At 41.1% G+C, this 14,791-nt stretch overlaps 1 protein-coding gene across 11 annotated transcripts in view; it reads left to right on the top strand.

Moving 5' to 3' along the window:
* The window catches only part of Opa1 (Opa1 mitochondrial dynamin like GTPase), an 87,381-nt gene extending 80,488 nt beyond the window's left edge, over positions 1-6,893 (top strand). For all 11 annotated transcript variants that reach the window (XM_076192301.1, XM_076192305.1, XM_076192303.1 and 8 more), the window contains 4 exons: positions 747-953; positions 2,281-2,374; positions 2,597-2,707; positions 5,405-6,893. In XM_076192301.1, the coding sequence (XP_076048416.1) occupies positions 747-953; positions 2,281-2,374; positions 2,597-2,707; positions 5,405-5,469 (477 nt within the window). In that variant the 3' untranslated portion in view covers positions 5,470-6,893. The remainder of the gene's footprint in view (positions 1-746; positions 954-2,280; positions 2,375-2,596; positions 2,708-5,404) is intronic.
* Positions 6,894-14,791: the final 7,898 nt, after the last annotated feature.

The raw sequence follows: 14,791 nt of genomic DNA, 5'->3' as shown, positions 1-14,791 counted from the left end.
AGGGCTCTGACTACTTTCCAAGAAGATGTTGGTCTTAGGCAGGGAGAACAAAGTGATGTCAGGAGAGGAGGGGGTTTAGAGGGGTTGATGGGGGGATATATGAGTATTGGGATGGATTTGGACACATGGAAAGAATGAGTGAAGAAAGATTAATAAAAGAGGTGTGGAAGGCAGAGGTGCAAGGAGTGAACACGAGGTGCCAACCAAGGATGATATAGATGGATGGGGTAAAAGGGGCATTGGGAAGGAGGGGAATGTCTGATGAGGAAGGAAGGAAGAAGACAGAAGATAGGGGTGAGTGGAGAATGGTTGTGTATGGATGATGATGTGATACATGGAAGGGTGTGAGTGGGTAAGAGAGTATGTGAATGATATTTTGACGCAGCCTGAAGGGATTTCTCCGTCTTCTCTTTTTCTGTATGAGGTGACAGAGAGGGGGTGTTGCTGATTAAATGAAGTGTCCTTGCTTAGGATGTGCTACGTCTCGCTACATTACTTCTGACCCAGGGCAATGGGTGAAATGCAGGGATGACCCATCATCCAGGAGGACCCAAGAAAAGAGGGAGGGAGGGGTGGTGAATGGTAGTGAAGTAAGTGGGGATGAAATGGGTGGGAGTGGATTTACATCTTTGATTTTGGCTTCCTCCCTTGTAAGAGGGAAAAAGCCATTGGTATATGTATGTATGTAATGATTCTTATAGTATTTCTTTGTACTAATATATATATGATTGATTCACCTTTTACAGGCACACAGAAATACACTTACATATGATGAACTTACTCAAGTTCGCAAGAATGTGCAAGGCATGGGTGTTGATGTTGATAATGAATTTGTTCGAGAAACCTGGCACCCAGTGTATAGACGTCACTTCCTTCGGCGGGCGTTGTCCAAAGCTTATGAATGTAGAAAGGTGTTCTATGCGTACCACCAGGGACTGGAGGGCGAGTTAGGGGTAAGTCTTTTCTTTTAGTTGAATTGATATATACATGCATATACATGTATTCATGTACCCTTATGTTATATCTGTATATCCAAACATATGTACAGGGATCAATGATGGGTACCTGCATGTGATGGTCCTACAAGATGGACACCAGAGCCCTTCAATCCCCTTAATTCCATCAGTAGGTGTATCCCAGAAAGGTTGACAATCTCTGGACTGGGTCCAAGATCTTCCTGTCAACTTCATCTGTATTTCTAATACATTTTCACATATGGCGAGTTGACAGTCATGTCTCTTAGACCCCCTCCATCCATCTCACTCTTGGTCTTCCCCTCTTGCCCATTCTCTTCACCTTTACTCCCCACAATCCCTTTGCTGGTCTCCCTCCCCCACTCCCTCCATCCATATGCTCAAGCCACCTGTGTGCCTTTCAGTCAATCCGATCTACCAGCTCTCCCGCTACCCTCTGCCCCTGCCACTCCTACTCCATCCATTCTTGTAACTCCACCATTTTCTCACACACCATCTTAAACATAAGTCTCCCATGCATACATAACCTGTAAACACACCATGTAGAGCAGGGTTACTAAATATTTTTCACAGCAGTCCAGTTAACTGAAAGAATGATTTGAAAATTGAAATCGTTTATTTACACATTGAATATTTTGACCTCACATGCCATAGTTTGGTGACCCCTGATGTAGAACCTTTTAAGCCAACATCTAGAAGTGCAGCCCTAAATACTTGACACTTGGCCTGTAGAGTGGATCCAATATATTACTAATTTTAAGTGTATTTTGTATTCCTTTTCATATAAGGAGAGCTGACTGGCTGCTGCTTCCCTACTAAGTCAGTGACAAAGAAAGTCCCACATGAACACAATGCAAACAGTAATCCAACATTTATTTTAGAGAGATCTATGGGAGATCCAAGGAACATTGCCAGCCACAATGGGGCTGTGATTTGTCAGCCTGTGAAACTCAAGGCAACAGTCATTATCATATATATTTTGTGTGTGTGTGCAAGGGGGGACGGAGAGGGGGGGTCGCCGATTAAATGAAGCGGCCTTGCTGTGGATGTGCTGTGTCTTGCGACACTGCTTCTGACCCAGGGCGGTGGGCAAGGTGCAGGGATGACCCGTCATCCAGGAGGTGGTCAGATGAGAGGGAGGGTGGGAGGGATGTGGAGTGTATTTAGGGATGAAATGGGTGGGAGTGTTTTTATGCCTTTCCCTTTTTGGCTACCTCCCTTGAAAGGGGGAAAAAGCCTTGGTATATGTATGTATGTATGTATGTGTGTGTGCATGCACAATTATTTTGAACTGTATTATTCCTAGGTGGACTGCAGTGATGTTGTTCTGTTTTGGAGAATTCAGCAAATGATCAAGATCACTGCAAATGCTCTTAGACAACAGGTGATGAATAGAGAAGGTAAGTTTCAATAAAACTGAACACCAGAACATGGTGGATATACACATTAACTCTCAATTTCTTGTCTTTAGAGAATCAATTGCAATAAATCTTTTGTTGAAAATTTTTTTCATAAATTTATAAAGAAATTGTATGTTGAAATATACTTTTTAGTAATAGTGGAATTTTCATAGCACATGTCCTCTATAGATGTAATATGATTTCCATTTGTGTATAATACAGCTCGACGGCTAGAAAAAGACATTAAGGAAGTGCTGGAAGAGTATGGAAATGACAGAGATAAGAAAGAAGAGTTACTGAAAGGTCGAAGAGTTTCGTTAGCTGAAGAACTGAGTAAGTATGGATTATTGAATTAATTTGTAAAGTTTATATCTTATACATACAGTTGAGGAAACAGGTTCTTTGACGATTTCTGGTGTGCAGTCTTGGTAACTGATAGCCAACGTGTACAGAAATCAATTAATCTTTTACCTAAGATGCCTCTGACAAGACACCCACAGTTCCCAGGTAACAAAGAACGACCACTGGATTGGTCCATAAGTCACTTAGGAAGAAATATTGTGTTGTATGGGTATGACTAGAGCCCATGTGGAGCAGTCAGTAATGTTCCTGCCGTGGAACACAGAAGGTCTGGGTTCAATCCCCGGTAAATGCAAAGCACTTTCATGGTTTTCCAACCCCTGTACACAATGACGGACATCATAGGAGTGGTAAATCAGTGTTGCATATATATGCTAACACTTAATCAGTATGATCAAGCTAATTACACCGATTTCAGACTTCATTCACAACCATGGCCATTCCAGCATACCAAAATTTCACATGTAGCACTTACCAATTTGGATTAAGCCACCATGGTGAGGTACAGAGGCTGTAGTGTTCTCCAGAGGATAGGCTGGTCCTGCTGTGAACCATTAAGGCTGAATTATATACTACTACTAGGGTGGGGCAGTGTAAGATGAGTTGTTGAATGTCTCCTGGGTGATGGCTGCATCTGGGGCAGTTTGTTTCTGTAGCCACATATCTATGTTAGTACTGTCATAGTGTTGGATGGTGTCTTGAACCTAGTCATCCTAGTGTGGTTCTTCCTTGCTTTACCAGGTTTCATTTCTCAGTATAATTTTTCTGGCAGCCCCGTCTCCCTATACATTCAACAACACCCTGAAATTCTATACCCATCTTCCCCTTACTGCCTTCACTTCCATTAGTAATTGTCCATTTGCACCCTTTACCGTCTCTTTTGTATATGACTCTCCTTCCTTTCTAATTTACCTTTCCTCATGGCTTCCTTCACCTTGTGATTTGTTTCCACCCACCTTACTTGGTGGTTCTCATGTGTTTCCCAATTTCTTCTTTGTAGCCATAATTCATATGCTCACATCTTTTCTGCTACCATCACCCTCACCTCTTCATTACACCATTCACTGCCTCTCCTGTCCTCCTCCTCATCCCACTTACTGTCATTGAACACTTTAGTACTTTGATTTGAAAATGCCCATTCTTTCTTTAATCAAGTTTCTCCTTAATTCTTTACTACAAAACATTTCACCTTCACTTGGTCTTCTTTCTTTCTTTCTCTTTAGTTTGCACACTTTCAGTACCTCTGCTCTCTCTTCTTCTTCCTCCACTTAACTTCCACTCTAAATTTCCTTTCAACCAGACAATAATAATCTGACAATCCACTGTCCTAACAACCTGGTCTGACAATCCACTCTGAACATGTTTGTGTCCAGAAGTCTTCTAGTTCATTTGGAGCCCACTACATTGTCCATGAATGCCCTCTTAACTACCCTCCCATCCACCATCCTGGGCCATGTATAATTACGCTTATCTTTCTTCTTAGATATAGTGTTTGATATCACAGTTTTTCTTTCAGTATGCATCTCTGTTTGATATCACAGTTTTTCTTTCTGTATGCATCTCTAACATCTCTGCTAGTTCCTACCACCCCATACCTCCCTACAACTCCATCTATCAGCTCATCTCCAAACACTACTACAAATACATTTCTCAAAAAAATCTACATACATAAACCAAAGGCATTTTCCCCCTTGCAAGGGAGGTAGCCAAAAAATAAAGGCATAAAATCCACTCCCACCCATTCTATCACCACATACTCCACTCCCATTCACCCCCTCCCTCCCTCTTATCTTGGCTCCTCCTGGATGATGGATCGTCCCTGTATCTCGCCCACTGCCCTGGATCAGAAGCAGTGTCGCAAGACACATCACATCCACAGCAAGGCCACTTCATTAAATTGTCAGCAAACAGCAACTGGCCTATGTCCCACTTTTCTCCATTTCCTTTATCTCCTATCCCTGACCCATTACCCTTGTGTTTACCTCTCGCACCACCCCATCCATGTATAAATTGAAAATCCACATACTTGCCTAATTCAGTCTAAAGCTCTGTCCTCTTTGCTTTCCCCACTACCAGGATTATATGTACTTACAAATGCCCATATCCCCCATTTCAGTCTCACTTTTGCCCACATTATCCTCGGTGACACTTCACTCCATTCCATTATGCACTTTCCTACATTACCTCCCTTATTGGCTACCTCCCACATAAGGGGGAAGAAGCTTATTGATATATAGATAAATAGAGATACCTATATTGATATATAGATATTGATATATTGTTTTTTGGCTACCACCCTTGTAAGGGAGAAAAAGCCTTTGGTATATGTATGTATGATATATTGATATATAGAGAGACAGTGCTGTTCCTTTACTTCTCCCTCCCTCTCACCACTCCTGACATCCTAACCACTACACACCGAACTTCCAACTGAACACATCTATATTTATTTATTTTTTCTTTCTTTCTCTTTGTTCTTCCTTTTTTTCTATGTCTTTTTCTTTGCTCTTTGTTTATCTATTGTTTTCTTTACTTTTATTTTTTCGTACAAGGAAAATTTAAATAACCAATGCTGGGTGTAGATCATACACTGTAGAGAAGTCTGCTGTTGGATACATCATACAAGGAAGTGCAGCTTGTGGGTTGACTTGATTTATTTTTCCTCAACAGAACGTGTGAGACAGATACAGGAGAAATTAGAAGAATTTATACAAGCCTTGAATACTGAGAAGTAGACTGTACAATATGGTAATATTTTGTCAAGTCCAGTAATTACAGAGCCCTTATGAAGTAGGAGCAGTAAGTTGTATGGTAAAAGATATCTATGAATCATGAACTCAAAATTGTAAGTATTAATTGTTACAAGAATTGTGGTAGTTTAAAGAAAAACAATGTTACCTTCATCAGAAGTGCTCTGGATTATGTCATTGTTATTTGTATATATTTGCATTGCCAAAGCATTTCTGGTGATTATGAAATTCTCATATAAGATGAGGAGTACTAGGGGAATTTGACATTTCAAGTGATATTGAACGAGTTAAGTGCTTTTTCATGAAGGATATAGTAGAAATTCCTGTAAATGTAAAATACACTTTTTTTCTGGATTTTATTCTAATTAATTGTATCACTTGTAAATTATGCATCAACCAATGTGATATTTCTACAAATTTAGGAAAATTGTTAAGGTTTGATTATTTAAGTGAAAGTCTTCTAGGTTTGATTGCACTCCTAGGTTACTGATGACTTTCATTGTTACAGAAAAAGCAAAATTAATGTAATGTGACAAGTGTTTGCTTCATTATAAAAGGAATGCTGATATTTATTTAGAATTTAAGCTCAATTTGTGCAAGTTTTGGTATACATTACTTTTCAGTGGATGAAATTATTTTCACTTTTTTTTTTTTTTTTTTTTTTTTTAATGGGATAATTTTACAAAATTTAATGCTGTCCAATATGATTGTATTTATTGATGCTGATGACTGATGATTCGTTTTAACATAGCAAACTCCCCATGTCAGGTGGCTAGGACATTGCCCCTTACAGGGGACTTTGCAGTGTCGAATTTAATGAATTGTATTTATTATGAATTGAATTAATCTGCATCAGATTTTTTCCATTTTCGTAACCCTGCCAATACTGTGGTATAATTTATAGATTAATATTTTTCCCAGCTGAAGTGGACCCTAGATTGAAAGTGATTTTGATTCACAAAGACCCCTTTTAGTTCAGGGTTCCTCAGATGAATAAAGAAACCAGAAAATCTGTAAAGTGTAACATTGTTTTAGGTGGTAAATTGTTTTTTCTATATTGATCTTTATACGACTTGCATCTATACCACTAATCTTATCTCAACTTCACTGCTTCATCATAAAAAACTCTCAGAAGTCAAGGTACTATGAACACATAGAAATTTTATCATTTTTGTTTTATTTGTTACTTTGAGAGATTACCAGTATGTATTTGTTGTCATGGCATTATGGATTGTTGTAAGTAGATGCTGCAGTCTACAAACAGCATAAATGAATTATTTCATATTTAGGCTAATAAATACAATATAGTATATTGGTGCCCAAAGAAGGTATGTAAATATTAATTTTTTTTTTTTCTTACATTCCTGTACATAATGAAGTATATTGTGAAAAATACAGATAACTGCTTACGGAGTTTTTGTTTTCCTGATGGCCTTATTTGTTATTGAATAATGAAATTCCAGCACTGGATATCAAAGACCAAGTATCACTAAGGGAAATGGAGGGAAAGTCTCAAAGGTGGTAAATTAGATATTTCTTATAGATATTTGCCAAGCTTGTAAGAAATAATTTGCAAATTGTGCTTGATGACTGACTGTGCCTCTGGAAATTTTTTAATTCAATATTATTAACTATACATATAGATGAGGTGTTTGACAGGCTAATTATAATGTCAGCCTTAGTTGCAGCCTTATTCTCGGCTTAAACTCCCAGATGGGAGTGAAGCCAGAGATACCACAAGGAGGTGGTGAGGCAGCACTTGCTTTTCCTTCAACCTGGTTTCAAATCTCATTTTGAGATCTTATTTCCCTCTCTAATGTAGGAGTGGGTTAAGGCGTCGTTACTTGCGGCGAAGGTCGAGGTGAAGGCTGTTCGAATCCTGCCACCGGCGAAGTTGAACCAAGGGCATGGTTCATTAAATTCCACGCTACAAAGCCCTCTGTGAGGGGCACCGTTCTAGCCTCCCGATAGGGGGGAGTGTGTGACGTTAAACCATATCATATCACAATGTAGGAGACAAGATGGAAAGGGCTGTAACATCTTGAAACAGGATTCACAGTAGGAAGGGATTCCCCTCCTGAGTTGTGGATGATAATACAGGGTGAAGATAAGCTAATGCAAGGGAGTGATTCAGATCTTGTTTTCACTAAGGGACACTACTGTATAACCTACTCCATGGTTAGAGCAGGAGCTGTCCCTGTTTATGTTGAAAGTAGGTGTAATGATGCAATTAGGCAAGAGTTGGAGGTAGAGAGTATCTTAAGAGTTTGTAGAACATGCACAACTAAGATAGTTTGGACATGTTGAACGAATGGATCAGGAGAGGACCCCAAAGAGATGGCTTTATTGGACACCAACCGGCAAGCGACCCGTTGGACGACCCAGAAAGAGATGGATAATGAATATTGACGATGGGCTACGCTGACGGGGCACAACGCTTGAACAAGTACGTCAAAACCGGATCTTCGACGACAGGGGAAGTTGGCGGTCTCTCATACTGAGAGGTGGCGATGCCTAACAGGAGTCTGGTAAAGGTAAAGTAGGTGAATAAGAGGGAGCGAGATTCCTGTTGGATGACTTCAGTTGGCATTTGGGATTTTGTTAAGTGAGAGGGGGGGTCACCGATTTAATGAAGCGGCCTTGCTGTGGATGTGCTGTGTCTTGCGACATTACTTCTGACCCAGGGCAGTGGACAAGGTGCAGGGATGACCCGTCATTCAGGAGGTGCTAAGATAAGAGGGAGGGTGTGGAGTGTATTCAGGGATGGAATGGGTGGGAATGATTTTATGCCTTTTTCTTTTTGGCTACCCCCCTTGTAAGGGGGAAAAAGCCTTGGTATATGTATGTATGTATGTGGCTAAGGTGAGGCAGGGGGCCAGGGTAGGTATTATCATGGGAAGGACTTTGTCAACTATTTCCAGTGTGGAGAATAAGTCTGCCATTCCCTTGCTATATGGACGGGCATTATGTGGGTATTTGTCAAATTCTTGATGGGTGGTGTGGGAGATTGAGTTGTTTTCGTCGTTCCCTAGATTGTCTGGCCAAGCAGTCCCGTCTCCCTGAGGAACGCCACGGCTGGAATGGGGTTTTTCCACTAATCCTTTATGGAGTGGATATTGTGTTATTGGCATGCATGATTGCGTACAATGCAGTCTTCCATAATGTGTTGTAGTATGGGGAGAAGTGCTACATCCTGGACAGTTATCTACAATGTGGTCATCCAGCCTCTTCTGGTGGTGGTAGCATTTTCATTGTGAAATCACACCCCAACCCCAAGAGCTGGGGGCCAAATGGTCACAGCACACCCCTGCCACTGGCTCTTATGCAAATGGCATTGATCCCTGGGAAATTGGGTAGGTAGGGGTGCTCTTGATGTGGTAGAGATGTTTTAGTAACATCAAGGAGTGGTGGATGTAGTAGGTGTCCACTTTTTCCATACAAGATTTTTAGTGAAGTGCTGCAAAGGTCAAAGGAGTATATAGGGTCCAGTATAAGGACCTGGTGCAGAATCCAGAGCAGTCATCTGTTTACCCCCCCAATCTCATGTGGGACAGCAGTTTCAAGTGACAAGTTTAGAGGCATGATCAGTGATCATTATATTTTTTCATCCAGTAACCCCCCTCAGCATACCTTCAATGCCCCAGCAACCCCTCTTGATGTGAACACATAGAACATGTATGTAAGGATCATGTGGTCAAAATGATGCCCAATCACATAAGGTCCTCATGGGGACATCAAGATGGGATGTTGGGCATTGAAGTAACCCCCCCTTTCATACACGATACAAGGATACTGTTAGTGTCATGAGTAAACAGCTCACCAAGATCCAACACATTGTATTCAGTATATGTGTAGGTCTGTAATTGTGTAGGTCTCATGGACCAGGTGGATTTGGGTCACAAAGACCTTGATACCATTATACATACATTGTTATGCCTTCCGCAAGGATATAAGGAAATATGTCTAGGAGGGGTTCGTACTTAGTGGCCTTGATGTGGGTAAGGCAAATCCAAACGGAAGTTAACAAAGATAACTAATTTAATGTATAACAAAAAGCCAACAAAACAAATATAAGAACTTTACAACAACAAAATTAATCAATTGACAATTAATTCCTCCACCGAAAACCAAGTCATGAGAATATAGATTACGTGGTGACGCCACGGTACTAGAGCAAAAGCAATATGGGAGAGATAAAGTTACGCGTCGCTCAGCCAACGAAAAGTGCGCCCCTGGGGCCGGCAGATGCATTAAATATACAGTTGGCGAGGACGGGAGGAAGGCGAAGGATGAGCCGGACAGAACTAGTTCACGTCCGTCGGCCTAGAGAGAGTAGATCCCATAAAGTATACAAGCAGTTTTTACCGTACATACGTAATTACCTAACAAATACAGGATAACACAGATACAGATATTTTTAGATACATGGAGGATGGTGGGCCATCACAACGTATACAAGCAATTTACAGTACATACATAATTATCTTACAATTAAAGATTGACATACAGATACAGACATTTTATATACATGGAGGATGGTGGGCCATCACACACACCCCCTAGAACTCATCAACTCAGGAGAACAGACGAGTTGGGAGTTCTAATCAGGACGGCTAAGGGCATCAGCAAGGAGGTTTTCAGAACCCTTGATAAATTTTATATCGAGGAGGTATTGTTGGAGGAACAAGGACCAAGGTATTAGCCTCCTATTATTGTTCTTGTTCCGTTCAAGGAATATTAACGGATTGTGGTCCGTGAATATCCGTAAGGGAGTCGAGCTGGGTGTTACGTAGCATTCGAACTTCCGCAGGGCAGAGATGATAGACAGTAGCTCCTTCTCGGTGGTCGAATACTGCCTTTGGTGTTTATCTAGTTGAGCCGAGTGGTACGCGACAGGATGCAATATCCCATCATGTTCTTGGAGTAGAACAGCTCCGACGGCTTGATCACTTGCGTCCGTCTGGAGAACGAAGGGGACGTCAGGGATGGTAACTGCATTCACTTGGCGGTAGTCGTGCACAGTCGAGTTTGTCCGTTTTCTTTAGGGACCAGAACGCACGGAGCGGCCCATGGGGAATTACTGGGAACTGCCAAACCGTGCTGCACTAGATAGTCGACCTCTTTCTTCGTTATCAGCTTCTGGGGATGCAGTCGGTACGGGTGCTGGTGGCTAGTAGTTCCTGGATACAGTTGAATCTCATGGGACGTCAGGTTACAACGGCCAGGATTATCTCTGAACAAGGATCTGTGACTAGAAATAATTTCAGAAATTTCCTTAGCTTGATCAGGATTCAAGTGGTTAAGGTACGAAAGTAGGTTGTTCAAGATGTCGCTGTTGTTGCCGACTGTGGGAGGATCGAAATGTGGCAACGTCGGTTCGTGGACTCGTGGACGGTCGGTTGACATAGGTATTTTACTGGGACCATGATTTAGCGAAAGCAATGGTTTGACTGAACTGTCTAGTGGTATTTTGGCAAGGTATGGCTTAAGCAAGTTAACATGAACAAGTTGAGTAGTTTTACGTCTGTCAGGGGTTTCTAGTACGTAATTATATTCTGACATCTTTTTCTGAATTTTATAAGGACCATGGTATTTAGCTTGAAGAGGCTGTCCAGAGATAGGAATGTATGCAAGAACCATATCTCCCTCCTTGAATTCTCTCTTACGAGATTTCTGATCAAAATTAACCTTCATTTTACTTTGTGCATGTTCAAGGTTCTTCAAGGCAAAGGAATGAATTCTGGCTAGGTTATCCTTAAGGGAAACAATATACTGGTTAACAGACTGTAAAGGTGAGGTAGAAGAAGATATGATATGGTCCTTGATTACCTTGAGGGGTCCCCTTACCTTCCTTCCATATAACAATTCAAAGGGAGAAACACCCAGAGCTTCGGATGGTGTTTCACGGAGCGTAAAGAGGAGGAAAGGCAATCCCTCATCCCAGTCACGGTCTTCCTCGTAACAGAATTTACGTAGCATATTCTTTAACATTTGATGACATCGTTCTAGAACTCCCTGACTGGCGGGGTGGTACGCTGTAGACAGAGACTGTTTAACATTTAATTCCTTGAGGACTTGGGTAAAGAGTTTGCTAGTGAAATTAGAACCTCTGACTGTATTTCCAGAGGAATATCAAAGGAAGTAAACATGCGAGTTAAACACTTAATTACACTCTTGGCAGAAATATTCTTTAAAGGAAAAGCTTCAGGGTACCTGGTAGTGGGACAAAGAACTGTTAAAATGTACTGGTTACCCTTCTTGGTTTTAGGCAACGGGCCTACTATGTCAATCACTAGTTTCTGAAAGGGTTCACTAGGTACTTTAATGGGTTGAAGGGGATACGGAGGAATAGACTCGTTTGACTTGCCTACTATTTGGCAAGTGTGGCAACATTTAACGAATCTACTTACCTCTGCTTTCATGCCAGGCCAAAAGAATTCTGACAAGAGTCGTAAATAAGTTTTCTTAATACCTAAGTGTCCTGAGTGTCCAGCATGAGCAATCTCTATTACCTGAGTCCTCAAGTTAACAGGTAGAACAATTTGGTGATATTCTGCTCAGGTATCATCAGAAAGGTGACGAGGTTTATACAATCTCATAAGTATTCCTTCGTGCAAATAAAAGGAAGGAGTATGTAGGATATCCTCCTTGGGAATAGCTCTATTAAACAAGGGAACTAATGAAGGGTCGTTCTGTTGAGCCTCTTTGATGCTCAGCTCGGAGGGTAGAGTAAGCGGGGTGGTTGGGGTGGTTGGAGAGGTAAGAGTTGGTTGGTTAGCTGGCGCTTGGGATCGTGTGATAGCACAGGTTGGAAATAGGTTGGGTTGGGTTTGCTCTATGGTAGAAGTTGGGTTATATGGTAGGGGAGAAGTAGAAACAATTAAAGGAGGATGGACTAGTTCTCCTGCTAGATCGTTACCTAGTATAAAATCTGCTTCAGGAACAGGTAGGGTTGCCGTTTCACTTACTCCTACGGAGACAGTATCCTTGATGAGTCCACAGTTCAGGTGCACCTTTGCCAGAGGTACTGAGAAGGGATTGTGGAAGTCCTGCAAGTATACACGTTCTCCTGTATAATTACGTTGGACTCCCGGCAGTGCTGACTCAAGTAGCAGGGACTGTGCTGCTCCTGTGTCCCGTACTATTCGGAGGTTGTGTTCTACGTGGTCTGAACCAAGTGATACTGTTCCCGTTGAACGGAAGGGCTGAAAAGGATCTACAGAATTGGCAGTAGAATGGTTAAAGGAAGCTACAGATTTTATATTCTTTTGAGCTACTTTACATTTTGGGTCTGGGCAATTTGCAATTACATGTCCTGGTTTCTTACAGAAGAAACAAACAGGGAAACTAGGGCTATCAATTTTCCCATCTTTACTACCACTAGTTGGTTTTACATGAGGTTGTTGGCGGTTACTGTCCTTTCCAACATTTTTGTGAATCAATGAGAGGGTATCAGTCAATTTGGCTGCTTTCATAAGGTCAAATTCCTCCTTGTCAACAATGTGAATTTTCAAGTAGTGAGGAATTTTACGCACGAATTCCTCTAACGCGATCAAGTTCACTACTTTCTCAAGATTATCGGCTGATGCCGATTTAATCCACTTTCTTAACGCTCGTAGTTTGACGCGAATTCCATATATGTCTGATGGCTAAGTTTGTTTGAATTTCGAAATGCTTGTCGATAACCTTCGGTGGAAATTTCATAAGCGGAAAGAATTGTCTGTTTGACCGTTTCGTAATCAGTGTTATTTTCCAGATTGTTACATACTTGTAACGCTTTTGTGGACAACTTTGGTTTAATTAACCATATCCAATCTGCTTGGGGAATTGCAAAATGTTTACTTCTTCAAATTCTCAAAAAAATAGGTTGGATTCTCGTCTGAGAAAGAGGGAATAAGTTTGGTGTACTGCAAAAGATCTAACTTACTTGAATTTGAAACCACTTGTTGACTTGGGGTTGATAGTTCAAGTTGTTTTATTTCGAGTTCGTGTTGTCTTTGAAACTGTTTTTGTTCTTTTTCATGCTGTCTTTGCTCTCTTTCACGATGCACTTCGAGTTCCTTAATTTGCAGTTCATGCTTCATCTTCCTTTCAAGTATCTGATACTCTAGAGGGTCTAATTGAATCTCTTTCGTAGGGCTAATGTCTAATTTGGCTGCAACTATTTGTTCTAAGCGTTCAAATTCTCCGTCTTCGTCTTCCGTTTTCTTTAACTGATCTATGTGACTCAATATTAGTTGAACTAATTCAGTTCTACTAATGTTCGCTGGATAAGTTAATTCCCATCTTGTTGCTATTTCTTTCAGACATTCTTTATTTGGGTTCTGAATTATCAGTTCTTCCACCGAGGGGTTCTCAACAAAGTTTTCGATATTCAGTTCTGACATCGCGAAATTTTTACTCGCTAACAGTTGCTACTCAGCAAGGTAGAACGCTTGGTTCGCTTACGTGGTATACTGGACAAGAGATACAAGTAGAATTATAATACTCGACTCCCACGAATATTATAAATCTTTGGGACAGAATACATTAACCAAAACTACATGCCGTAAGTAGGATAGAATTAACGTTCCCACACGTATCCTAAACGGATCCTACTTCAGTACTCTTACGAAATTTACAGCTGCAAGAGTTTAACGTGGTCATGTGCAATGGCGTATTTACGATTAACTGAATTACTGTACTGGGGTACTGAGTTGCAAGTTTACCGGACAGATGGACAATTTCGATGGTTGTGGGAATGCAAGTGTAACTTATGTACGTTTCGCTCGTATATCTCACACCTTCTTAGTTTTTGTTCGGGTAAGAGGATTCCGACGGGTCCCCATTATATGTTATGCCTTCCGCAAGGATATAAGGAAATATGTCTAGGAGGGGTTCGTACTTAGTGGCCTTGATGTGGGTAAGGCAAATCCAAACGGAAGTTAACAAAGAAAACTAATTTAATGTATAACAAAAAGCCAACAAAACAAATATAAGAACTTTACAACAACAAAATTAATCAATTGACAATTAATTCCTCCACCGAAAACCAAGTCATGAGAATATAGATTACGTGGTGACGCCACGGTACTAGAGCAAAAGCAATATGGGAGAGATAAAGTTACGCGTCGCTCAGCCAACGAAAAGTGCGCCCCTGGGGCCGGCAGATGCATTATATATACAGTTGGCGAGGACGGGAGGAAGGCGAAGGATGAGCCGGACAGAACTAGTTCACGTCCGTCGGCCTAGAGAGAGTAGATCCCATAAAGTATACAAGCAGTTTTTACCGTACATACGTAATTACCTAACAAGTACAGGATAACAC

This window comes from Oratosquilla oratoria, chromosome 11 (assembly GCF_046742065.1).
Source record: "Oratosquilla oratoria isolate Oo_2021 chromosome 11, ASM4674206v1, whole genome shotgun sequence".
In the NCBI taxonomy this organism is placed as follows: Eukaryota; Metazoa; Arthropoda; class Malacostraca; order Stomatopoda; family Squillidae; genus Oratosquilla; species Oratosquilla oratoria.
Note: the sequence above shows the minus strand (reverse complement) of the source record. Positions and strands in the feature narration are given on the sequence as shown.